The following is a 27,390-nucleotide window of genomic DNA, read 5'->3' as shown; positions in this document are numbered from 1 at the left end:
GGCTCTTGGTCAATGCCAGAGGCAAGAACTTAAGTTGGTTGCTGTCTGGCAATCTCATGTAACTGGTTTAGGGTGGTGGCGTCTAACCTTTCTAACCTTTACTTAATCCGATTTGATTCTTGTCTAAAAGTCATGGGATCACCCAATGACCAGACCCCACCCGCACTGATACCATTTTAACTTTTTTTCATGTTCTTTCCTTTGTCTTGTAAAGAGATGAATCATATACCTATGCCTTATAAAATTAGCCCTAACCCTCAACTCGGGGCAGCAGCAGGAGCTCTGACTGCCCGTGGGTTCTGTCCCCACGCACCAGCTCTGCCTGCCCATGGGTCCTGTCCCCATGCCAGCGGGGGCAGCAGCAGCAGCTCTGCCTGCCCATGGGCTCTGTCCCCATGCCAGCGGGGGCAGCAGAAGCGGCGGCAGCAGAAGCTCTGACTGCCCATGGGTCCTGTCCCCATGCTATTCCACACTATTTTCTAAATAAAAGAGCACTACTGCCAGATCTTGAGAGTCTAAGAAATCTTTCTTTCGACTCCTCGGCTCACCGACCCCGCATCATGTGCCACAGTTTACCCATTTGAAAAATGGGATTTATGGTCATAGTAACCTACATCATAGAGACTTTTGTATTATTTTGTGTGTGTTTGTGCTCTTTTCTTAGGACACTCCCCCATCCCTCCCCGACTCCCCCAACCCCATAGATTCTAAGCTCTGCCTGAGTAGGAGGGAGTTTTGTGACTTAATCATCTTTATGGCTCTCATAGTGACTACTCTAGAAAATACTCTGCAGTGGGCATTCAATACGCACCTGGCACATAGCAGATGCTCTATAAATATTTGTCTAATAAATAAACAAATGTTGAAGTGAATGTGGTAATTACAAGAGTTAGCAAAATTTCTAAATATCCATTTTTCTTCTCAGCCTAAAATGATTGCCACTCTAGGCGAACGCAGTTTTAGTTATAGTGTTTCAAGGCCAAATAAACCTGTAATAAAAATGTATATAATAATCAGTGCACGATCTGAGCACAGCACTTGTAATTGGGGAAGAATTTCAGCCTTAAATATAGGCATATATATTCTTTTCAACCAGAGTTGTTCCTTTTGTTGACGCAAAATAACCAATAACCATTCTATAGATAAGAGAAATAGGGTGAGTTTTACTTAGGCCAGAGTGAGAATTATAACCCTGGAAGGCCTTTTCCAGAAGGGAAGAAAGCATTCGTAGAACCACGGTTTTCACTCGTCTTACATAAATCTTTTTAGAACAGAGAACATACATTAAGCACATCCAAGATACATATTCATCAAAGTTTCAAACGGGTATTTAGTTGCAAATTAGCAAGTCAACATAACCCTGCTGTCGAGAAAGAGACTAATATGGGCGTTACCAACAGGGCGTAGGAGAGGAAGTCTGCATTCTTAAGAGAGTGCATTCTTTAGTTTAATGGTTAAGGCAGACGTACAATATTTGTTTGAGAATCAGTTTGAACCTGAATAGTTACTCCGTATACCTCAATATGTGAAAATCTCTCGTCACTTTGAAGGGATGACTATAAAAATCCGTTTGTCTTTTCCTGCGCTTCTCGCCTCTCATTGTCTTCAAAGCGTCCCTACTTGGTTCTACAACGGGATCAGTAAGGTAACTGGAACAGCTGAAAAGAACCCGAACGGCGAATACGGCTTCTTATGTCCTTCGCGCCACCCCGTAGTTCGCGCCGACGCGGGGGCGCGGCGCGCGCGTTTGAAAGCTCGGAGGCTTCGGGTCGCAACGACGGTTGCCGCGGTGTGCGCGCTGGCGGGGAGGGAGGCTGCCCGCGGCGCGCGTGCTGGGGCCGCTCGGACGAGTTTCCAGACGACCTCGGCCCAGAGCCCTCGTCAGCCTGGGCTCTGTCCCCGGCGTGTGGCTCCGGTAAGGGGAGGTTTTGGCGGCCCTGACGGCGCGGGCCTGGTGGGACAGAGCGCTCAGCCGAGTGCTTCTGTGACAGCTCCGCCGAGCGGGAAGGTTGATGACGCTGGGAATGTGGCGTTGGCTGGGGATTATCTTAGGAATCGTTTTTGCGACCGAAACCCGGGTGCGCATCTGGATCACGGGGTGGCGTGGGGATTTCGGGACAGAAGTTGCCCTTTTCTCGAAGCGAAGCCTGGCAGTCCGTGCTTTCCATGGAGGCCCCGCTGGCGAATGCGGCGGGCAGGCGGATCTGGGAAACGGATCTAGCAAGCTGCCGTCGTTTACACATGGGCTGCCTGCTGGGGGCTGTGAGGCCCGGGCCTGTGGCGACGTCGGAGTTACGCCCCAGACCCCAGCGCTGCGGCTGGCGCCCCTGGGGACAGTTGGCTACCTCGGCCCGGGAGTCTCAGTTCAGCGCTCCGCGGAGGCTGGAACCGGACCAGGGTTTCTGGTGGGCGAGGGGTTGAGAAAGAGCCGTGTGAAGCCCAGTTCCTTCCCCTGAACCCCTCAACTCACCTGCCTCCAGTTTTCAGGTGAGGTGATGGGGCAGGTGGGAGGAGGATTTGCACCTCCAGCCCTCGGTGAGTTCCTGGATCTGGGGATACAGTCTGCCTCGACCCTGGAAATGCCTGCAGGGGTTGTAAATAATCCCATCAGAACTTTCCCTTCCTTTTTCATTCTGCTTTTTCCTCTGTTTGGCTTCTCTTTTCTCAGTTATCTTTATTTTTTCTCTTCTTTTGTGTTTCCTTTTCTCCACTGTCTGTCTACACTTTAGCTTTGGCAGTAGTATCCACGTTTTTGTTTGGTTCTAGGGTGGCTTAGGGTCCAAAAGTTATTATCTGATCCAGTAGATCTGTTGATGAACTTGCTGAGCCCTTAACTTTTTAATACTGCTTTTTTTCTTTTTTTTTGAGGAAGATTAGCCCTGAGCTAACTACTGCCAGTCCTCCTCTTTTTGCTGCGGATCCTGGCCCTGAGTTAACATCGTGCCCATCTTCCTCTACTTTTTTATATGTGGGACGCCTACCACAGCATGGTGTGCCAAGCGGTGCCATGGCCGCAGCCGGGATCCGGGCGGGCAACACCGGGCTGCTGAGAAGCGGGACGTGCGAACTTAACCGCTGGGCCACCGGGCCGGCCTCTGGGCTGGCTCTTAATACTGCTTCTTAAACCGTGCTTGAATTTTAAAAAGTATCTGAAGTACTCCACAGACTATGAAATTCTGCCCACAGTCATATTACTCTCATTTCTGATATAGCTTCATCTAAGATATTCACAATTTTATGCTGTTCTCTTCATAAGAACCTTGTGATTGGAGGAGGGTGAAAGGGGTGATTAGGCACATGTCTGTGGTGTTGGATCCTAATTAGTCTTTTGAGTGGTGAACATGATGTAATCTACACAGAAATCGAAATATAGTGATGTACACCTGGAATTTATATAGTTATAAACCACTGTTACTGCAATAAAACAACAACAATAAAACCCTGTGATTTAGATTAGTATGGTTATTTAGCAATTAATGCATACAGGATATGTCTACAGTATATACAGAATCTGTGACAGAGTGTGGGCCAGTGGCCAGAAGTCATCTTATCAGTAGACTACGGCCAAACCTGTTTAGTCATGAAAAAAGTTGCCTCAGAAAATTGTGAAATGGTTAAGATATGGTATATTTAGGTGCAAATGGCTTGGGGTGGAGGACTGAGTCCTAGAGTGTTCTAGAATGAAATCAAATGTTAAAAGACTTCTGTTTAAACTTAGGTGTTTTTAACTGGAGGAAAGTTTTTTTTTTTAAACACTTACACTACTTCTGAATGTCAAGTCTTCCTTATGCTGAGGGGAAAAAGGCAGCGAGACTTAGGCAGTAAGATTTCCAGGACACCATACTTAATGGGTTTTTTTGCATCCTACTTTTCTGGACCCCCGGGGCTACTTTGTGTCCTTCAGTTCTCCTTTTGGGCTGCCTCAGAGTTCTCTGTTTGCCATCTACATTTATCCCCTAGATGATCTTATCTAGTCTCTTGGCTTTAATACCATATATATGCTGATACCCTATAAATTTATATCTTCAGTTTGGATTCCAGATCTATATCCAGCTGTCTGTTTCACATTTCTGCTTGACTGTCTAATAAGGCATTCAGAATTGAGTTCCTCATCTCAGTAATGGCACCTCTGTTCTTCCAGTTGCTCAATCTGAAAATTTAGAGCTATCCTTGACTTTTCTCTCATTCCTAGCAAAAATCCAAACATTGGGAAATCCTGTTCTTTCCAGATTCAAAACATGCAGAACACAAACATTTCTCACCATCTCTACTTCGGCTGTCCTGATCCAAGCCACCTGGATTATCTCCCCTGGATTATTGCATTAGCCACTTTAATGGTCTGATTGCCTCCGCCCTTGCTCCCCTTCACTTAATAAACACAAGCCAGAGTGATCCTGTTGAAACATAAGCTGGAGTGTATTCCTCCTCTGCGTAAAACCTTCCAATAACTTCCTGTTTCTAAGTAAAAGCTGAAATCCTTGCAGTGACTAAAGCTCTCTGAGTAAAAGCCCTGGATGATCTATCCATTGATGTGAGTGGGGTGTTAAGGTCTCCTGCTATTATTGTGTTGCTGTTAATGTCTCCTTTTAGGTCAATTAATAGTTGCTTTATGTACTTTGGTGCTCCTGTGTTAGGCGCATATATAAATGTTATGTCCCTTTGATGGAGTGTCCCTTTTATCATTATATACTGCCCTTCTGTGTCTCTCATTGCCTGGTTTATCTGGAAGTCTACTTTGTTTGATATAAGTATGGCAACACCTGCTTTCTTTTGTTTGCCATTGGCTTGGAGTATCATCTTCCATCTCTTCACTCTGAGCCTGTGTTTGTCTTTAGAGCTGAGATATGTTTTCTGGAGGCAGCATATTGTTGGGTGTTGTTTTTTAATCCATCCAGCCACTCTGTGTCTTTTGATTAGAAAATTCAATCCATTTACATTTAGAGTGATTATTGATATATGGGGGCTTAATGCTGCCATTTTATCACTTGTTTTCCAGTTGTTCTGTGTTTTCCTTGTTTCGTGTGCCATGTATTTCAGACCTGCCAGTTCAGTTTGGTGGCTCTCTATGATGGCTTTCTCATTATTTATCCTTTGTGTCTCTGTTCTGATTTTTTGTTTAGTGGTTACCTTGAGATTTGTATAAAAGGTCTTATAGATGAGGTAATCCATTTCCTGATAGTCTCTTATTTCCTTAGTCTAAGCAGGTTCCATCCCTTTATTCCTCCCCATCTAAGTTATTGTCACAACTTACTCCGTTTTGTGTTGTCAGTTTGTGATTAAAATGAAGTGATTATATATATTCTTGATATTTTCCTTCCCTTTTTCTTTACTGTTATAATTGTTTGCTAGCATGTTTTGATAGGGAGTTGCAATTTTCTGTTTCTGTTTGCCTATTTATCTCCTTGCTCAAGGCTTTGTAAACCCTTTTTTCTTTTCGGGTCTGAGGGCCTTCTTGATCATTTCTTGTAGGGGATGTCTTGTGGCAATGAACTCCCTCAGCTTTTGTTTATCTGGGAAAGTTTTTATTTTTCCATAATATCTGAAGGATATTTTTGCTAGATAGAGTGTTCTTGGCTGAAGCTTTTTGTCTTTCAAAATTTTAAATATATCATTCCACTCTCTCCTAGACTGTAAAGTTTCTCCTCAGAAATCTGCTGAAAGCCTGATAGGAATTCCTTTATAGGTTATTTTCTTCTGCCTTGCTGCCCTTAATAATTTTTTTTTGTCGTTGACTTTTGCCAGTTTTACTAATGTATGCTTTGGAGAAGGTCTTTTTCCATTGGTGTAATTAGGTGTTCTTTTAGCTTCTTTTACTTGTAATTCCAGCTTCTTCTTTAGGTTTGGGAAGTTCTCAGTTATTATTTCTTTGAACAAGCTCCCAGCTCTTTCTCCCTCCCTTCTTGCTCTGGAATACATATAATCCTAATGTTGCATTTCCTAATTGAGTCAGCTATTTCTTGGAGAATTTCTTCATTTCTTTTTAGTCTTAGTTCTCCTTCATCTGAAGCATTTGCTAATTCTCTCCTCCATAATATCAGCTGTATTTAAGGACTTCAGATTTTTCTTTATCTCATTCTTGTGTTTTTCATCTCCAGCATTTCTGATTGGTTTTTCTTTATGGTTTCAATCTCTTTTGTGAAGAATTCCCGCTGTCCATTAATTTTATCCTGATTTCATTGAACTGTCTTTCTGAGGTCTCTTGTAACTCATTGAGTTTTTTTATGATAGCTATTTTGAATTCTCTGTCATTTAGATTGTAAATTTCTGTGCCTTCAGGATTGATTTCTGGGTATTTGTCATCTTCTTTCTGGTCTGGAGTATTAATATACTGCTTCATAGTATTTGATGGGGTGGATTTGTGCCTTTGCATAGTCATAGTATTTGGTCGCACATTCCACCTGTTGCCACTGGGTGGGGAGCAAGAGCTGTGTTCTGAGTCCACCATGATCTCTGTCAGCTGTGCCTGATCCACTCCTTGGGACTGCTGTATTGGCCCTGTGGGCTTTCCCACTGAATGGGAAAGTGATCACAGGGGTGCTCAGGGCTACAGCTGCCTGATCCCACAGTCCTGCTGAGACAGGTTACCCCTTTGGGGCCACAGTGGTACCATGGGTGTTCTCAGCATCTGGGAGCTCATTCGCCTGGGCGTGCAGTCTGCTTGCCATCTCCTTCTAGGTCGCACCAGCTGTTGTGCTTGGTGGGCAGGGCCTCTCCACCAAGTATGAGCCTGGGCCATTCCCTAGGACTGCAGTAGCACTGTGGGCTCAGCAAATGGATGAGAAAGCAATCAGGCAGGAGCTCAGGGCTGCTGTCACCTGTTCCCACAGTTGCGACGAGGTGCACTCCCATCCTTGGGGCAACAGTGGTGCTATGGGCTGTCCAGCCGAGAGAGCAGTTGTGTGCGTCCACAGGGCTGTCAGGGGGGACCAGAGAGTGCTCACCTATCTCTACCACCTCCCCTTCAGATGTATAGCTGTGTGGGTCTCTCAGGTATCCTGTTGTGCTGTTTGGGTATCCTCCATTGATCAATGAATGTTCCTTTAGTTGTAGTTCAAAGGGGGAGAGATAAAGGGAATAGCTCACTCCACCATGTTGCTGACATCCGTCTCCTTTGTTCCTTTTTATGATTAAATAATGTTCTGTTCTAGAGAATAGGAGTTCTGTTGAATGATGTTCTGTTGTCTATATTGTAGAGTATATTTTGTTCATCTGTTCATCATCTGATGGATATTTCTGTTTCTTCTTTTTGGCTATTATGAATAATGCTGCCTGCATAAACAGTTTCTTTAAAGGATATAAAAGACCTGTTAACAAATACTTCCAGGAGGTGTGAGAGGGAGACTTACTCTTCACCTTTTTGTACCTCTCTGGTTTCAGTTTTTTCATTGTAAGTAAAATTGGGCTAAATATTTGTCATGGTCTTTTCCAGTTCTCAGATTTCATATTTATGTGGTAAAAGGAGTGATAGTGTTATAGGAACTTTTTCTTCATAAAGAAGAGTTGTATTTTTTATAATTGCAGTTGCAGTGTAAGTTTCAATTTATTTTCATCATAGGACCTAGAGTGATTACTACAATGGAAGAAGTCAGTAATTTCAAGACACCAAGCAAACTATCTGAAAAGAAGAAATCTGGTAAGATATATATGGAACCTTCTTCATTGGTATTAGAAATGTCTTAGTATTATTGTAGTTCGATCCTTTATTATCTGTCACACATAATTTTAGCATAAGTCCTCTTTATAATGTTGATCTTAACAAATAAGACTGATTTTATAGGCCAGGGTTTGGTCATCTATGAGCTAATTTTACTGACATTCTAACAGATTTGGAGGTTCTCCCTGGTGAACAATCAACTTGAACCATTAAGGAACATTACCTTTCCTCCTCTCATACATGCGTGGCTGTGGTAATGGAAAGATATTTTGCAAGGCAATTCAGTGGGCAAAGGAGAATCTTTTCAACAAATAAAAACAATTGGACATTCATATGCAAATTGACCCTTAGCTCACATCATATACAAAAATAGCTAAAATCATAAAATTTCTAGATGACAACATAGGAGAAAATCTTACATTGTTCATTTCTGGTATATAGATTTTTGTGTATTGACCTTGTATCCTGTAACTGTGCTAAACTCACTTATACTATTAACTTTTTTATAGATTGCTTAGGATGTTGTACATAGTTGGTAGTGTTGTAGATGAGTAAAGACAGTTTTACCTTTTTTGCCCCAGTCTGTATTACTTTATTTCTTTTTCTTATAGCACTAACTTCAGTATATTTTTGAATGGAAGAGATGTGAGTGGACATACTTGCCTTGTTCCCAATGAAATAGTGTGTTAGATGTAGGTTTTTCACAGATGCCCTTTATCAGTTTGAGGAATTTTCCTTTTATTCCTGGTTATTATGAATGGGTGTTGAACTTTCTCACATGCATTTTCAGAATCTATTGAGATAAAGTTTTCTTTTTTAGTCTGTTGATGTTGTAAATTACATTAGTTTTCAAATATAAAATCAACTTTTCATTCCTGGGGTAAAGCCAATTTGGTCATGATGTATTTTATATATTGCTTGATTCAGTTTCTAATATTTTCTGTGTTCATGAGGGATATTGGTCTGTAGTTGTCCTTTTTTGGAATGTCTGTCTAGTTTTGGTATCAGGGTATTCTCTATTCATAAAGTAAACTGGGAAGTGTTTCCTTCTCTTTTCTTGAAGAGTATATGTAGAATTGATAGTATGTCTTCCTTCACTGGTAGAATTCACCAGGAAAGCTGTGTGGGCCTGGAATTTTCTTAGTAGGAAGATTTTAACTGTGACTTCACAGTTAATGAGTTATAGGGCTATTTAAGTTATCTATTTCTTCTTGTGTAATATTTATTGGTGTTTTTCAAGGAATTTGTCCATTACTTCTAAGTTGTGGATTTTACTGCCATAAAGTTATACATGATGTACTCTTATTGCCCTTCTAATGTCAGTTGGGTCTGTGGTAGTAGCTCCTTTTTCATTTCTGGTACTGGTATTTTATATTTTCTTTCTTTCTTGATTGGGTATGTCTGTCTTGGTGAATATTTCATGCACTTGGAAAGATCATATTTTCTGCTGTTGTTGGGTGCAGTGTTCCATAAATGTCAGTTAGTTCAAGCTGGTTGACTTGTTTATGTTGTTTTGTTCAGGTCTTCTATATCCCTACTGATTTTCTGTTTACTTTTTCTATTACTTGAGAGAGAAGTATCTCCAACTACAATTGTGGATTTGTCTATTTTTTTCTTTCAGTTCTGTCTGTCGCTTTATGTATTTTGAAGCTTGTTATTAGGTACACATACATTTAGAATGGTTATTTCTTTTCAGGAATTTACCCCTTTACTGTTATGAAATGTCCTTCTTTATCCAGTGTTGTACTCTCTGTTTGAAGTTCACTTTATGTGATCCTAATTGAGCCACTCCAGCTTTATTTTGATTAGCGTTTGAATGGTATATGTTTTCCAAACTTTTTACTTTTAACCTATTTGTGTCTTTGTATTTAAAGTGAGTTTATTATACACAGCATGTAGCTATGTTTTGTTTTGTTTTTATCCATTCTGACAACTTCTGTCTTTAACTGGACTATTTAGGCACTAGCCACAGTTGGCAATCTAAATTCAAGTTCAAACAAATTAAAAGTAAATAAAATTGCAAATTTAGTTTCTCACTTGTACTAGCCCATATTTCAAGTGCTTAATGATAGCATGTGGCTAGTGGTGCCTGTACTGGACAACACAGATACAGAACATTTCCATCATGATAGAAAGTTCTGTTGGACAACACTGTGTAGACCATTTACATTTGGTGTAATTGCCTGTGGTTGGATTTAAATCTGCTGTTTTGCTAATGTCCCATAGCTTGCTGATGATTTGTTAATTTTTTTCTAATCTTTTCCTAAGTGCTTCATTTTTGGTAGGTTTTTTGTTTTATCTTAAAATTTAGTTACCTTTTCTTCTCTAAGATGGTGTTAGTTATATCCATTGTATTTTTCATTCTTTGAAGTTCCATTAGGATCTTTTTTTTACATTTTTTTGTCTCCTTCTTTATGCTCATGTTTTCCTTTACAGTATTGAGCATACTTTTAAGATTTGTATTTTAAGGTTCTTATCTGCTAATTCTACATCACTGCCATTTTATGGTCTGTTCTGTTGGTTTATTTTTCTCCTAATATGGGTCATATTTTTTCTTTCATGCCTGGTAATTTGTTATTGGCTGTTGGACACTTAACCTTGTTGAGTGCTGGATTTTGTCACTCCTTTGAAGGATGTGTGATTTTATTATAGTCCACAGTTAAGTTACCTGCACATTAGATTGTTTCCTTTGAGGCTTGCTTTAAGCTTTGTTCCAGACTTTTTCCTTGGGCTAAAATTTAGCTGTACTACTAAGTTGTGATCCTTTAGAGGACTTTACTCAATGCTCTGTGTGTTACAGAGCTACCACACTCTGGCTGATTATAAATGAATTATTCCTAGACCTGTGTAATCTCTGATAATTGTTTAGCATACTGCTTGTCTTTGGCACTTTATCTGGCTTTGGGGAATTTTGTTCATTGTGTGTATAGATAAGTACTTAGCCAGATGCTCCAAGGGAGACCTCTTTTCAGATCTCTGGAGCTCTTTCTCGTGCTTTTTGCCTCCCTCTTTAGTTCTCTGCTCCACAAATTCTAGCCACTTAGGTCTCCTTGACCCCAATCTCTGTCTCCTTAATATGACAAGACCTCTGGGCTGTGTTTCTTTGTGCTGCAGCTTGGAAACTGCCATCAAACAGTAAGTTAGGATAATGATAGGGCTCACCTCATTTGTTTCTCTTCTCTCAGAGTTTACACCCCTACTCTGCCTGTGGTCGATTATCTGAAAACCATTATATCTTGTCAAGTTTCCTAATTGTTCATGGCAAGACAGCAATTCCAGGAGTAGTTAATTGGTCATGAACAAAAGTAGGACTCCTCTAGCTCATCTTTTTTTTTTTTTTGAGGAAGATTAGCCCTGAGCTAACTGTTGCCAATCTTCCTCTTTTTGCTGAGGAAGACTGGCCCTGAGCTAACATCCGTGCCCATCTTCCTCTACTTTATATGTGGGATGCCTACCACAGCATGGCATGCCAAGTGATGCTGTGTCCGCACCCGGGATCCAAACCAGTGAACCCTGGGCCACCGAAGCGGAATGTGCACGCTTAACCACTGTCCCACCAGGCCGGCCCCTAGCTCATCTTTTTTAATGCCTGTATAATGCTCTGTGATACAGATGCACTATAATTATGACTCTAACGATGATTACGTAGGTTTTTTGTTTTTTGCAGCCACAAAAGCAAATCCAAGTATTCAAATATATATGCAGGTATACGTGTGTGTATGATGTCTTTGGGCACATGCTGCAGTGCAGGCATTGGCAAACTTTTTGTAAAGGGACAGATAGTAAATAGTTAGGTTTTGTGGGCCGCCTAGGGACTCTGTTGCATATTCTTCATTTTTTGACCACCTTTTAACATGTAAAAATTCTTAGCTTGGGGGCCATAGAAAAACAGGCTGATTGCTGCCCCTGCTTCAGTGTCACTGTAAGATAGAGCTCCAAGAGTAGACTTGGTCAAAGGGTATCTGTTTAAAATTAGGATAGATAGTGTCAAATTGCTCTCCAAAACACTGCCAATTAAATACTCTTAATAGTAGTATGTTGAGAATGTTAGCGTGCATTTTTAGAGATCTTTTCAAATACTAATTTTATTTTTTATTTCTCTTTCTGACATTTAGGATTATCTTTAACTCCATGTATAAATATTCCTGCCTCTCCATTTATGCAGAAGCTTGGCTTTGGTACTGGGGTAAATGTCTACCTTATGAAAAGGTGAGTATAAGTTTCAAATTAACATTTTTACATGGAACCATAGTTCACTGTACTTGGAGACAAAAAAGGAATATGAAAATTCAAATATTTAGATTTGGGGTATGTTCCTGATCGTACCTGACCACTATATACCAGTCCTAGAACATTTTATAACCAGAGCTCTGCCTGGTATACTTGTCTCCTACCTTCCTCCTGATGGATTATTAAAGGAGAAATGATTTACCTTATAATTCTCTCTTTGGCTTGTGTGGGAAGGGGAAGGGACAGAGGAAAGGGGTTCCTGTGTGGTGATAATGCAGGATTCTCAATAAAAAAAACATCAAAGAGGATGCCAGTGTTGGGGATGCCAGTCCTTCTCAAGATAGCCTCTTTTAGAGAAGTAAAGGTTTTTATTTCTTATGTCATTATTGTTAAGCAAGAAGGTTAAATACATGATTTTAAAGTAGGAAAATTGTGTTGAAAGAAAAATGAAATAGTAGAATAAGTGCTAATAGCTAATAATATTATAGGTGTCAACAAACACATTTTTTAAAAAGTTGTTTATTTTACTCATTACTCTGTACCTAGTTTCATGTTTAGTAAATAGTGGTAAACAACTGAGTTAATATGTATTCCTCATTGTACTCTTGGAATCAGCCTGACTAGTCCAACCAGGCACATTGTTAGCTTCATCTAGTTTTATATTGTTTCCAAATAGAAATACCTTCTTTAATAAGAAGCTAATGAATTGAGAATAGCATAGCAATTGTATATAAGTAAGTATTCTTGAAGCATTTTTGCAGTTTAAACACCCCCTTTGTGTGTTTGTATGTTACTAGTTCTGTGAGCATTTGTTTTTTAGTATGTAAAAACTCTTGTCTAAGTTATCTTGAAAGAAAAAAATTCACACAGGTTCATGGCTAGTCTCATTATTTTTCACTTTTTTATCTTTTTGCTGAGGATGATTTGCCCTGAGCTAACATCTGTCACCAATCTTCCTCTTTTTGGTTAAGGAAGATTTGTCCTGAGTTAACATCTGTTGCCAGTCTTCCTCTATTTTGTACGTGGGCTGCCACCACAGCATGGCCACTGCCAATTGGTGTAACTCTGTGCCTGAGAACAAAACCTGGGCCACTGAAGCAGAGTGTGCCGAACTTAACCACTAGGCCATGGGGCTGGCCCTCCCTTTTTTAAAAAAATGTTTATAAATGTAAAGTGTCTTGTTAGCAAAGTTATACTGTGCTACATGACTTCATTAGAAAGCTTCATGTGGCTGATAGTGAAAAACAGCAGTCCCTGCCTGACCCTACCACTCTGTAATGTGGCCCTGTCAGCCTGGGATTTGGTAACTGGGAGATTTCCTCTGTTTCCCTGGTGAAGCGGATCCTCCATTTTTCTGCATCATGTGCCTTACTGCTTCTTGGTTTACATCCCATTTTGGTTGAGGACATCTGGTAGTTCCCATGAGAAGATGCACAGAAGATACAGTTTTGAGTATTTGCATTTCTGAATATGTTTTCATTTTACCCTCATACTTGACTGACCCTTTTTGTTTTTCTGGGTTAGAATTCTCTTTCGGAAATAATTTTCCTCCCGAAGTTTGAGGACATTGTTCCATTGTCTGTTGGCTTGCAGTGTTGCTGTTGAGAATTCTGAAGCCTTTCTGCTTGCTAATTGTTTTTATGTAATCTGTTTTATGTTATCTGTCCCTCCCACTGTCCTGGAACCTTGTATGATCTTCTCTTTGTCTCCATTGTTCCGAAATGTCACAGTGACATGCATGGGTGTGGGCCTCTTGGAATCTGAAAATTTCTGTTATTAAATTTTTGAGAAATTATTTTTAAAATTACTTTGTTGATACTTTTCATTTCTGTTTTTCTGTTCTCTATCTGGAATGCCTATTTTTTAGACATTCAATTTACTGATCACTGATCTACTTTTAAAAAAAATTTTGCCTGGTTTTCTCTTTTCTGTTTGTCTTTTTGCTCTATTTTCTGGGAGATTTCCCCAACTTCATCTTCTGATAAGTCTATTGACTTTGTCATTTTTCTCTATCTTGTTTTTAATTATCTGAAAGTTTTCCTTTTTTTTTTTTTTTAAGATTTTATTTTTTCCTTTTTCTCCCCAAAGCCCCCCGGTACATAGTTGTGTATTGTTCGTTGTGGGTTCCTCTAGTTGTGGCGTGTGGGACGCTGCCTCAGCGTGGTCTGACGAGCAGTGCCATGTCCGCGCCCAGGATTCGAACCGACGAAACACTGGGCCGCCTGCAGCGGAGCGCGCGAACTTAACCACTCGGCCACGGGGCCAGCCCCGAAAGTTTTCCTTTTTAAAATGACATCCTAAGTCTTTTGAGGGTGCTAGAAGCGTTCTGTACCTCGATCTGGATGTTGATAACACAGGTATATACACATGTGAAAACTCAGTGAGCATATGGTCATGAATTACTCTGTGACTGTATGGTTCACAGGTTCTCGACTATGCCAGTAGACTTCAGGCTGAAGACTCTCTACTTTAGGCCCTTCCAAAGCCAGTCTTCAGTCTTCAGAAGCTGGGGGATAAGGGATGGGCAAGGGCCTGGTGATACACAATCAGGGAGAGTATCTAGTAATTTACTTGCTTTTTAAATAATTTTCAAAAAGTTCATTGGGACTGTTAAGTCAGTTACTTTCATCTGCTTTCCAAGTTTTCAAAAAGATTGTTGCCATTGTCTCCTTCATGATTTCCATCCTTGTCGATGGGTATATGTCTTAAAATGCCCATGTGCTTTTATTTTAGTGGGGCTTGGGAGGGATCAAATTGTATCTGTATGTTCAAGCTATCATTTTAATCCAGGAGTCTGTATTTTTTAATGTTAAATGAAGTTTGCATTCCTAGATTAAACCCAACATAGTTGCAATTATTATTTTTTAATGGGGCTAGCCCCATGGCTGAGTGGTTAAGTTGGCGCACTCCGCTTCAGCAGCCCAGGGTTTTACCATTTCAGATCCTGGGTGTGGACATGGTGCCACTCATCAAGCCATGCTGAGGCAGTGTCCCACATAGCACAACCAGAAGGACCTACAACTAGAATATACAACTATGTACTGGGAGGCTTTGGGGAGAAGAAGAAGAAAAAATAAATAAATAAATAAACTGATGGATTCATTTTGCTATTTGTTTAAACTTTTTGTATCTATGATATAAGTGAAATCAGCTTGTGACTTTCCTTTTTCTGCTGTCCCTGTCTGATTTTTTTATTAAGGTTATATAGACTCATAGTCCCTTTTCTTTTGATTCCCTAGAGCAATCTGTATAAGATTGAATGATAGGTTACTTGAAAGTTTAGTAAACTCACATATAAAATTATCTAGGCTTTGTATTTCTTGTGGGATGGTTTTAAACTCCTGATTACATTCATCAGTGTTCTTAGATTTTTCTAAGAATTTGTCCATTTTGTCTTAAATTATTGGCATAAAAGTTTTAGTATTTATTCACTTAGATTTTTTTAATCTGTTGAATCTGTAGTTTTGTGCCCATTTTTATTTGAAGTATTATTTTTGCCTCCTTTCATTTTTTTTCTTGTGCCATCTCATCAGAAATTTGCCTGTTTTCTTAGTCTTTTCAGTGAACCAACTTTTAGTTTGGCCAAGTATTTTATTCAGATTTTGTAAATATATTCTTGTCATTCTGTAGCTTAGGATACGTTATGGAAAAGGTGAAGATGGACTTGCTCACTGAATTCTAAACATTTGAGAGCTATGGGGTACCCCTTGAAACTTGAAAAATATATTTTTCATAATGAAATGACATGGAAGAGGTTATCCTCAAATATTATTGTTATCTAAAACTGGAGGTTTAAGATAGTTTAGATATGCTTGTGGATGATAGATGTATGTGAATTAAGAAGTTTAATGATCCTTTGAGTACATGTTTGCTTGGTTTTTTTTCTCCCAAAAATTGGCACCTGAGCTAACATCTGTTGCCAATCTTTTTCTTTCCTCTCTTTTTCCTCTGCTCCCCAAAGCCCCCGAGTACATAGTTGTATATCCTAGTTGCAGGTCCCTCTGGTTTTGATGTGTGGGATGCCGCCTCAGCATGGCCTGATGAGCGGTGCCATGTCCGCGCCCAGGATCAGAACCAGTGAAACCCTGGGCTGCCAAAACAGAGTACACGAACCCAGCCACTTGGCCACGGGGCCGGCCCTACATGTTTTTTCATTAAAAAAAAAAAACATCCTGCAATCACAGAGCTATGCTCATGAGGTAGTACAAAGTTAAACAAATTCTTGGTTCAATCTATTGTTTTATGTTCTTATGGTTAAGCTAAACTTTTTCTCTTTAGCTTTTGAAGCTCTTTCACTAGCTTTGTGCCTCTGTGCTACATACACTTTGTCCTTCGTAATTCACCATACTCATAAATAAATGCCTACCTTACCAGGTAAACCTATCTCTTACTTTGTTTTACTTGTTTATTTAGGCTTCAAAACATTTACACTTTAAATATTGTTAAAATGGGTGAATCCTCCTAGAAAATAGACAATTTACATTTTTTTCAATTGTGTGTTTATTATTATCTCCTTAAACGCATGTCTTTGAGTATATGGTGAAAGGTGTGAGATGGATTGGTTAGTGTAGAGGCACAGTATTTGTTGGGAAGAACAGTCTGTTATTCTTTGCATGATTATATATGGGCCAAATGTTTTTTGTACATCTCTTCAAGTTTCTTAGACATTAGTGTTTATTACTTTAACATTCTATAACTCGCTTCTGGTACACATAGTTAAATGTTTGATAAGTAGATGGTAGTCTGAACATGCTTGAATGGAAAAATTAGAAAATAGTATAGTAATTTTGAAGTTTAAAATTTATAACATTCCATCTTTTTTCTTCTACTTCTCTCTTTTTAACCTCTCCCTTCAAGCAATAGATATCAGACCTTTTGTAATCAATAGATATATCAGCTATACGTGGTCCAATGAACAAGGATACATAATACAAGTGTGATAGTCTAAAATACTTTAAATGTTTTCTAAAAAACAACATATTAAGTCCTTTGCAAAATTTGGAAGTTCTTGTTAGTCATTTGAAATGTATTATGGTTATTAATCTTCCTATACATCTTGGTTTTTTTAAAGATCTCCAAGAGGTTTATCTTATTCTCCTTGGGCTGTGAAAAAAATTAATCCTAGATGTAATGATGATTATCAAAGTATGTATCTAAAGAGACTAACTGACGAAGCTAAGATTTTGAAAAGCCTTCATCATCCAAACATTGTAGGTAAGTTTAAATTTATTTTGTAGCAGTATCTGGTATTATTCTGTTTATCCAGAAAGAGTTTATATAACCTCTTAACTAGTCTCACTAATAAAAATGAGGAGGATGGTGTTGGAGTTTGGCAAGAATCAAATTAATGTGAACATTCTAAAATAAAAATTAGTATATTATGTTATTAGATGCTTAAGTATATATTTAAAACTTCATGGGAATAGATATACTCATTGTGGTGCTGGTACTATGAAGAATTCAGGAATATAAAATGATCTTATTTTAGATAATTTTCTTATTTTCATTTTTAATATAAATAGGACTGGTGAAACTATTATGTTTAAGAAGGCAAAGTATTTAAAAATATTTTAATTTGTTATACAGTCGGCAAACACTGAAGGCATTTTAAATTAGGTCTACTGAATTAGTTTTGTAAATAATAGCTGTTTCATTGTATATTTGTCAGTCTTAATCCAGATCCATTTTCAATCATGTTCCTGTAAAAAAACTTAAATACTGTTGTTCTTCCCTATTCCAGTAAGAAAATGTCATGTTTTCTTTAAGGTTATCGGGCTTTCACTGAAGCCAGTGATGGTAGTCTCTGTCTTGCTATGGAATATGGAGGTGAAAAGTCTCTAAATGACTTAATAGAAGAACGAAATAAAGACAGCCGAGATCCTTTTCCAGCAGCCATAATATTAAAAGTTGCTTTGAACATGGCAAGGGGGTTAAAGGTAACTATGCCATTATGTTTTAAATAACTTCTGTGGGACATGGAAAAACTAAATACTTTATACACCTAATTACAAGGTGAGATTTTTTTCCCCCCAAAAGAGGGAGCTGCCTTAAGTTAAAGTCTTTATAGAATCACTCCTATTTCAGAATGTACTATTTCCTTTTTTATGATCAGTGAAGTATTGTTTGAGGCCTTCACATAGCCTGAAATAACCCAAGTCAGGTAGTTTTGCTTATCAAGATCATGTGTTAGATTTAGTTGAGAGGATTAATAAATTTAACAGAGATTTAATAATTAATTCTGGAGGTATAGCCTAAGCCCCTGTTGATATAAATAAGCCTCCTAAAGATTGCTTTGTGGCATAAGTTTTGGAGTTAGCTTACCTGTAAATAGACATCGATTTCCAAAGAATCACTTAGATTTCTGGTATGGCAGACTGAGGTAACATGGGATGTTCCCTTCTCTAGCTTCAAGTAATTTGAAATGATGGACAGATAGAAGCCTATAGTTTAGGATGGGAGTTCAAGTTGTTCTTTTTGTTTGAAGGTTATCATATTTTTTTTATTAGTTGTATTTTTGCTCTGATGTGTTAAATTTTCCACTGTTTTAGTATCTGCACCAAGAAAAGAAACTGCTTCATGGAGACATAAAATCTTCAAATGTTGTAATTAAAGGTGATTTTGAAACAATTAAAATCTGTGATGTAGGAGTCTCTCTACCACTGGATGAAAATATGACTGGTAAGTAGTATTCTAATTTTTTAAATTTTTTCATACAGTTTGTAAATTGCTAAGTTTTGCATATTTAAATAGGTAGTAAGTTCACTTTCTTCAAAACTCAAAAACTATAACAATTGTGCAATAAAAAGTATCCTTCCTTTCCTGTCTCTTCCCCTCAGCATCCAGCCCCCTCCCTTGCCTCACACAATATAAGTTAGTGGTTTCTTACTAATTTTAACTGAAGAAACTAAGGGAACTATTTCTAACCTGGATTGAGATTTTTAGTGGTAAAAGGTGGGGAAATAGAAAATAAAATTTTAATAAGGTTTTTAACAAGGAATTCATTTAGCATCAACATAGTGACAAGATTTGGGCAACTGTTAGAAGGAGGAGCTGGAGTGGAGGTAGGAAAGAGGGTGCTGGTAGAGGCCAGTCTTCTGCTGCTTGCCCCTGGCCCACCCAGCTCATTCCTCTCTTTATTGTAAATACTGACCATTCTCTTCTTGGAGAGTTTAAGATATGTTCTTGGTTGAGAACTGAGAGCCAGCCTCAAAGAGAAATCGTCTGCTTTCAACATATTATTAATAAATAACATCTAAATTTGCCTTTTTATATGAATATAAGGTAAAGGGAAGGTTAATGAATGCTGTTTAGAACTTATTAGAGCTTAATTTCTAGCTAAAGTAAAGGTCTACACTTGAATTGAAGGAAAAAGCCAAGATAAATAGAGTGACTTTATAATGATGTCTGTGATCATTAATAAAGATAGAGCTCTCATGAAACCCTAGGCCAAATAACTGCTACAAAGTTGAAACTTTAGGAAATAAAAGGAGAAATTGTCAAACAGAATAAAAAATTTTTAGTGTAATTTTTTCAATCCTTAATAGATTGAATAGACAAAACTAAGATATAGAAAATCTGAGTAGTAAAGTTAATCTCTGTGCATTAGAATATTTATTAAAGTTGACCATATATTAGTTGGGTTACAAAAGAAAACCTCAGATTCTAAAAAGTGGAAATAGTCTAATGGTTGACATTCATTGTCCTCAGTGCTATAAATCTAGAAATTAGTGACATGTTACTAATTTAGTAACACAGTTGGAAACAAAAATCCCCAAATTTTTTAGAAATTTAAAATACTTGTAAATAATTCTTTGGCTGAAAGAAGAAATCAAATTCCACTTACAAAATACTTAGAAAATAATGAGAATGTAACATCAAATCAAAACCTATTTAATAATAGAACTACTCAAAGAAAAACATTTTCATTATTTAACCTTTATGAAATTAAGTTGAGTGTTCAAGTCAATCAAAAAAACGAAGCCTTAAAAAATGTAGAAAGCAGAAGTGAATGAATTAGAAAATCTATAAATTCTACAGAATCCCAATATGATCTACTTTGTTTTGAAACATGTCAAAGTGAATGTAAAGTTCATCCTTGAGGATACATGTTCAAACATAGCTAAGAAAATTCTATGAAAGAATGATGAGTAGGAATTTTCCTGACCAGACGTTAAGAAGTATTATAAAGCTTAATATAATTGAAGCAGCAATACTCATGCCAAAATAGGCTGAAAAATATAAGAGAGTCAAGAAATAGTTCCCAAATATATAGAATTTGTTATATGATAAAGGTGATATTTTTGTATTAGTGAAAAAAAGGTAGTTTTGTCAATAAACAATAATGTTTGGACATTTTAGAAAAAATAAAGCTGTTTTCTCTCCTCACTCTAATCTCTATAGATTGAAGATGGGAAAAAGAAAGTAGTAGAAACAACTGTAGGTAAATATTTCCTTAATGTTGAACTTAGGAAGGACAGCAAAGCTAGAAACTATTAAAAAAAAAAAAAAAAAGCTGTGACTAACTGAAAACTTTCTATATGCTAGTGTGAGCTGCAGTCTAGGTTAACATGTACTCTCATGCACTGAGTAGAAGTTGTAATTGGTTATTGTTCAGGTTAGGAGAAGTTTTGCTATGATAACATAGACTCTCAAAAACCTCAGCAGCGTGGGGCCGGCCCAGTGGCACAGTGGTTAAGTTTGCACGTTCCGCTTCTCGGCAGCCTAGGGTTCGCCGGTTTGGATCCCCGGTGCGGACATGGCACCGCTTGGTAAAAGCCGTGCTGTGGCAGGCATCCCACATATAAAGTAGAGGAAGATGGGCAAGTATGTTAGCTCAGGGCCAGTCTTCCTCAGGAGGATTGGCAGTAGTTAGCTCAGGGCTAATCTTCCTCAGAAAAAACAAAGAAAAAAACCTCAGCGGCATAAAACCACCACGGCTTATTATTCAAGCTACATGTCCATTAGGGCTATGTTGCACGTCATTCTCACTTTAGCATCTAAGCTGCTGGAACATCCACTGTATGAAATATGGCCCTTATTATAAGGAAGATAAAAAAAGCTCTAGAGCTGCGCTGTCCACTACAGTAGCCACTAACTTCGTATGGCTATTTAAATTTATTAATAACTAAAAATTTTAAAAGTTCATTTCCTAAGCCACATTAGCCACATTTTAAGTGCTCAATAGCTACATGTGATTAGTGGCTGCCATGTTGGACAGTGCAGATAGAGAACATTTTTGTCATCACAAAAAGTTCTATTGGACAGTGCTGCTCTAGAAAGCCTTGCACTAACAGTTAAATGCTCCAGCTCAGAAATGACGCAAGTCACCTGTCACAGCCCACTGACCACAACTAGTCATGTGGCTCCACCCAACCACAACGGGTCAGCAAGTACAATCCTTCTGTGTGTCTAGAAGATGGAGAGCATGAACTGCTTGATGAACAGCACTAGTAACTACCACGGTGGTATAGCCTTTTCAGAGGGCCATTTGGAAATACATATTTTTTTTAAAAGACTAAACCTTTAAAAATGTTTATTCCCTTCAATCCTATAATTCCATTCCCAAGAACACATTCCAAAGAAACAATTGGGCAGTACAGGCATTTTTTACAGTAACCTGGTGTATTTCTGCAAAACCTCTCATTCTGTGAAAGTCAAAAGATAGAACTAGGTTTATAGAAGAAATAGAATTGGGACAGAAAAATCAAAATCCATGCAGCTTTGAAAACAAAGCAATAACAAAAACAATAACAATCCTAATAAAAATATTAGCATGTTCAATGTTCATTGGCACCCAGCATCAGTCAACTTATGTAGTCATAAACCCTGGGTTTGTGCTTCCTCAAAGGTATATATGAGGGCGTTTGTTTTCAATAGATAGTTTTCATTAAATGTAAAATTTGATCTGGCTTTTTCGATTAAAAACAATATGCATAAGCATGGGGGAAATGTCTTGGTGGCCCCCTTACCTGCACTCTCAGCTTCACCAGGTAGTTTAATGTTACAGTCAGCATTGCAGTTCTTAAGGCTCCTAACAGCTGTGCACTGAGGGAAGGTGTTTCTCTGGGCTGAGGCTTTCTCTTTGTGAGGTTTACTCCTGATCACTTCAAAAATCACATAATTAATCTTTTTTACTAATTGTGTATGAGCTAATTTGTTTTACAAAGATACACATTGTAGCAGAACAGACCATGCAAAAATGTAAGAGAATGTCCATCAATAAGAAAGGGATGGTTTAGGGGCCGGCCTGTGGCCGAGTGGTTACATTTGCGCACTCCGCCTCTGTGCCCCAGGGTTGCACCAGTTCGGATCCTGGGCGTAGACCTAGCACCGCTCATCAAGCCATGCTGAGGCAGTGTCCCACATAGCACAGCCAGAATGACCTACAACTAGAATATACAACTATGTACTGGGGGGCTTTGGGGAGAAGAAGAAGAAAAAGAAGATTGGCTACAGATGTTAGCTCAGGTGCCAATCTTTTTTTAAAAAAAAGGGGGGGGATGGTTTAATGTACTGTGCCACCACACGATAAAATACCATATATTAAAATTATATCAGTTTATATTTGTACGCATGGAAATATATCCAAATATATTAAGTGAGATGAACAGATTGTAAAATAGCAGTTAAAATATTTATTTACACACACATTAAGAAAGTTTTGGGAAAAAATACACCTAAATCTTTAAAAATTATATTTAAGTTTTGTGTTTTAATAGGTAACATATTTACATGTTTCACAACTATAATATATGTAGGGTATTCTGTGAAAAGCCCAAATCTTAACAGTGGTTATCTCTAGATTTATTGATTGACTGATTTAGCAAATATTTTTAATACTAAATACAGTCAGGCACTGTGCCAGGCACTATGAGTATAGCGGAAAATGGGATGGACACAGTCCTTACCATTTTAGGGCTTATAATCTAGGATGGAAAGCAGCTCTTGCATAACTAATGCTAAAGTATAATGACCGTTATCATATAAGGAATTATGTAAACATAATAGTGCCACCTAACGCAGCCTAGATGTTGAGAAAGGCATCCCTAAATAAATAATGTTTAAGCTGATAATTGAAGGATGAGTAGAAGCTCCAAGTTTCATAATTTTTCAATTTGACATAGTGTCCTTGAGAACTGAATAAGGTAATGTCTGCTTAAACTCTTTGAACATCATAAAGGGCAATAAAATAAGTTTCTGTATTGACAAAAAGGAATAACTGAACCATTAAATTCATGAGCTCATCATTTTGTCAGAATCCATCTTCACAGAGAAGCAAACTTAAGCAGTAACATATGTGGGGAACCCATTTCCATTATGTGTAATGTAAACAGACATGTAGGAAATGCACTTGTGATTGTCTAGAGTCTCCAACTGGGACTGATATATTAGACCCAGGGTTCTAGAAAGCTGCTTTTTAGCCTGATGGATCCCTATAGGAATTTGATGTGCTTAGAATGGGGTATGAATCCTTCCTTATTGCCACAGAGTCAGTGCCCACATGGACCATGTCTGCAGACTCTTACCTAGTTGCACATTCCATTTTTAGTATAATATACTCTAACACTGCCTAGTGAATGTTCTGTTGGTGAGAGCTTCAGCTTATCCTAGTCATAGCAGAAGTAGTTTCTAAATCTGCAAAAGGAAATGCGTAAAATTACGGAAGATACATGATAGGGTATCTTTCTTGACCACAGTGGAATTAAGTTAGAAACCAATAACAATAAGATATCTGGGAAAGCCCCAAGTATTTGGAAATTTAGCAACACAAATTCAAATAACCTGTTTGTCAAAGAAAATGACAAGGGAAATTGGAAAATATTTTGAATTGAATAAAAAAGGAAAATATAACATATCAAAATGTATGAGATATAGTTTAAGCAGGTCTAGAAGGAAATTTGTAGCTGTGTACATGATTATACTAGAAAAAAGAAAAGATGTAAATCAATAACCTATGTTCTATCTTATGCTAAAAAAAGCAAAGAAGATCCAAAGGCAGGCTAAAGGAGGAAATAATACAGATGTGAGCAGAAATCAATGAAATGAAAACCAAACACTAGAAAATATTAATAAAGCCAAAAGCTGGTTCTTTGAAGGATAATAAAATTGACAAATCCTTAGCTGGATTGATCAAGAAAAAAGAGAACACAAATCACCAATATCAGAAATGTAAAAGAGGTTATTGCTACAGATTCTACACACATTTAAAGATTAACAGACCAGTACAAACGGGTCTATGCCAACAAATTTGATGACTGAGATGAAAAGAACAATTTCCTTGAGAATTACAATTTATTAAAATTGATATAGGAAGAAATAGGAAATCATGATAGCCCTGTATCTATTAAATAAACATTCCCCCAAAGAAAACCCAAGACCCAGGTGTTTTCACCATTGTCTTCTGTCAAACATCCAAGGAAGAAATAACAGCAGTTTTACACAGATTTTTTTCAGAAAATAGAGTAAGGACCACTGGCCACTTTGTTCTGAGTCCAGCATAACTCTAATATCAAAACCCGACAGGGGCCAGCTCTGTGGCCTAGTGATTAACTGCAGCATGCTCCGCTTTGGCGGCCCAGGTTTGTGGGTTCGTATCCCAGGCACAGACCTATACCACTCATCAGCAATGCTGTGACGGCGACCCACATATAAAGTGGAGGAGGATTGGCATAAATATTAGCTCAGGGCTAATCTTCCTCTGCAAAAAAACACCAAAACCTGCCAAATACATCGTGAAAGAAGAAAATCACAGACCAGTCTCCCTCACAAACATAGATGCAAAAATCCTTAAAAAATATTAGCAAATTGAATCTAACAGTGTATAAAAAGGATAGTACATCTGAGCAACTATTGTTCATCCTCAGAAAAGTTATTTTACTATTCAGAAGTCAATGAAATTCACCATATTAACAGATTTGAAAACATGGTCATCTCAAGAGATGCAGAAAAAGCATTTGACTAAATCCAACTTGCATTCATGATAAAAAAACTTACTAACTAGACATAGAGGGAGCTGAGCCTCAGAAAGACTATACAGAAAAACCTACAGGCAGCATCATACCTGGAGAAGAAGGTGAGCAGGCCTGCTCTCGCCAGAGTTACTTAACCCTACCATTAAAATAAGGCAAGAAAAAAGTAGAAGGCATCAAGATTGGAAAGGAAATGAAATTGTTCATATTTACAGTTGATAATGATTGTTTAGGTAGAAAATCTTAAGGAATCTACAAAACAACTACTAGAACTAATAAGTGAACTTAGCTATTGTATTTCTATATATTAGCAGTAAATAATTGGAAAATGAAACTTTTAATTCCATTTATAAGTACCAAAAAGCATAAAAAATTTAAGGTTAAATCTAACCCAAAAAGTCTAAGGTTTCTATACTGAACACTATAAAACATCACTGAGAGAATTAACTAAGACATAAGTAAATGGAGAGAGAGATCATGATTGTGGATTGACAGACTCAATACTGTTAAGATGCTAATTCTTCCCAAATTATCTGACCATTCAGTCCAATCCCAATCAGAATTATAGCTGGGTTTTTCCTTGAAATCACCAAGTTGACTAAAATTTAAATGGAAATGTGGGTTTACCTATGTCATTCCTGGGCAGGAGCTTTAAGAGCCAATATGTGATTCCACCTTTTCCTGTTTCCCTGATTTAGCAATCATAGAAGCAAAGACATGGTACTTCTCTCAGTCCAATGACAGCATAGTTTAAAAAATGAAGACACTCAGGCACAGAGATTAGGTGATCTGCTCAAGGTCACACAGTACACAAATGTCTTTGAACCCGGGCAAGGCAATCTGGCTCCAGGGTCTGTACTCTTGACATCCACAATCTATTTATATTCCTACCACTTTCTAAGAGAATTGCTGTTTCTTTACACCCTTGGCAACTGACCAGCTTTTTGAATATTTAACAATCTGATAGGGAAAAAGTAATTTTTGTTAATGAGGTTGAGTGTATTTTCATGTTTCTTGACTACATTTATTAACCTTTAACCTACTCGTTAAATCATTTGCCCATTTTCCTTTGGGTTGCTTACCTTTCTCAGTGATTTCTAGTGCTTGACCTTATGACCATTTTACTTGATTTTACTTGTTTCAGTGACTGACCCCGAGGCCTGTTACATTGGCACTGAGCCTTGGAAACCCAAGGAAGCTCTGGAGGAGAATGGTGTTATTACCGACAAGGCAGACATATTTGCCTTTGGCCTTACGCTGTGGGAAATGATGACTTTATCTATTCCACACATTAATCTTCCAGATGATGATGATGATGATGAAGGTATAACTACGTAATTTTAAACTCCCGATCTCCTTAGTTTGAACTAAAGATTAGCTTATAAAATTACATTTTATCTTTCTATTAAGTTAAAATTTAAAAGAGAAAGTTGTTTGATTTAGTGGCATGAGATATAGATTGTGTTAATACCAATGACTAATTTGGTGTACCATCTTGGTTTAATCTCATACAAATGAAATGTAGATTAACTGAGAATAGGGAGATAAATTAAGACAATCTAGAGGAGCAAAAATTACCTTAAAAACTGCCCTTTCCTGAGACAAAGATTGGAAAATTATCATAGTAAGGAGTAGGGGTTGATAACCTAGAAATCCATGACAGCAGCTAATCCACACCACGACAGCACAGTTGAAGAGACTGCCTGCAGTGTAATGAAAAGCATCCTGCAGGATGGATTCTTGTTTCAGGAGGAGCAGTCAGAGTTGCTAAGCTTTTCCATGACTTAAAAGTAATTTTGTTTAATTGTTTCAATCTCCAACTCCTTCATGAGCAGATAAAACTTTTGATGAAAGTGACTTTGATGATGAAGCATACTATGCAGCTTTGGGAACCAGGCCACCTGTTAACATGGAAGAACTGGATGAAACGTACCAGAAAGTAATTGAACTCTTCTCTGTATGCACCAATGAAGATCCTAAAGATCGTCCTTCTGCTGCACACATCGTTGAAGCTTTGGAAATGGATGTCCAGTGATCACCTCCTATTCACTTCCTGAGCTTTGAGTATGGCTCTTGTAAATAACTGTTCACTGTAATACATTTCTATAGTTACTATGATAGTCTGTAATTATTAGACTTTTTGGAAGTGGCCTATTTTAGGACCATAGCACCTTGTGACACTTGAACAACTATTTCTGTTATGAAGGTATTTCATGTATGCTTATGATGTAAGCATTTAAAGTTGTGGGTGTTCTCTGAAGTTTAAGGAACAAGCTACTTAGGTATTTGAACTTGTTCATACAGATTTAAAACACCAGCAATAAAATGCTATAAACACTATTGTCTAATGTAAATTTGGATGAGTAACCATTACTTTTATTAATGATCTTTCTCAAATATTCCCTATTTTAATGGATCTTTTGAAATTAGCACTTTGTGCAGTACAAAATAAATCTACATTTGCTTATCTTTTAAAACATTAAACCTTTTGCTGGCCTTTCTTGGCTGATTTGCTTATTAAATATGGTCACTGGAAAC

General features: G+C 37.9%; 1 protein-coding gene across 1 annotated transcript; it reads left to right on the top strand.

Moving 5' to 3' along the window:
- The first annotated feature begins 1,712 nt into the window (after window positions 1-1,712).
- PBK (PDZ binding kinase) lies at window positions 1,713-27,390 on the top strand. The gene is made up of 8 exons (XM_008519292.2): window positions 1,713-1,915; window positions 7,556-7,633; window positions 11,770-11,863; window positions 16,956-17,098; window positions 17,651-17,820; window positions 18,433-18,562; window positions 25,997-26,176; window positions 26,688-27,390. Exons 2-8 carry the CDS (start codon window positions 7,576-7,578, stop codon window positions 26,885-26,887), a joined length of 975 nt encoding a protein of 324 aa, XP_008517514.1. The 5' UTR covers window positions 1,713-1,915; window positions 7,556-7,575; the 3' UTR covers window positions 26,888-27,390.

Source organism: Equus przewalskii, chromosome 2 (assembly GCF_037783145.1).
Source record: "Equus przewalskii isolate Varuska chromosome 2, EquPr2, whole genome shotgun sequence".
NCBI lineage: Eukaryota > Metazoa > Chordata > Mammalia > Perissodactyla > Equidae > Equus > Equus przewalskii.
The sequence above is the reverse complement of the archived record's forward strand: the minus strand, read 5'-3'. Positions and strand labels throughout refer to the sequence as shown.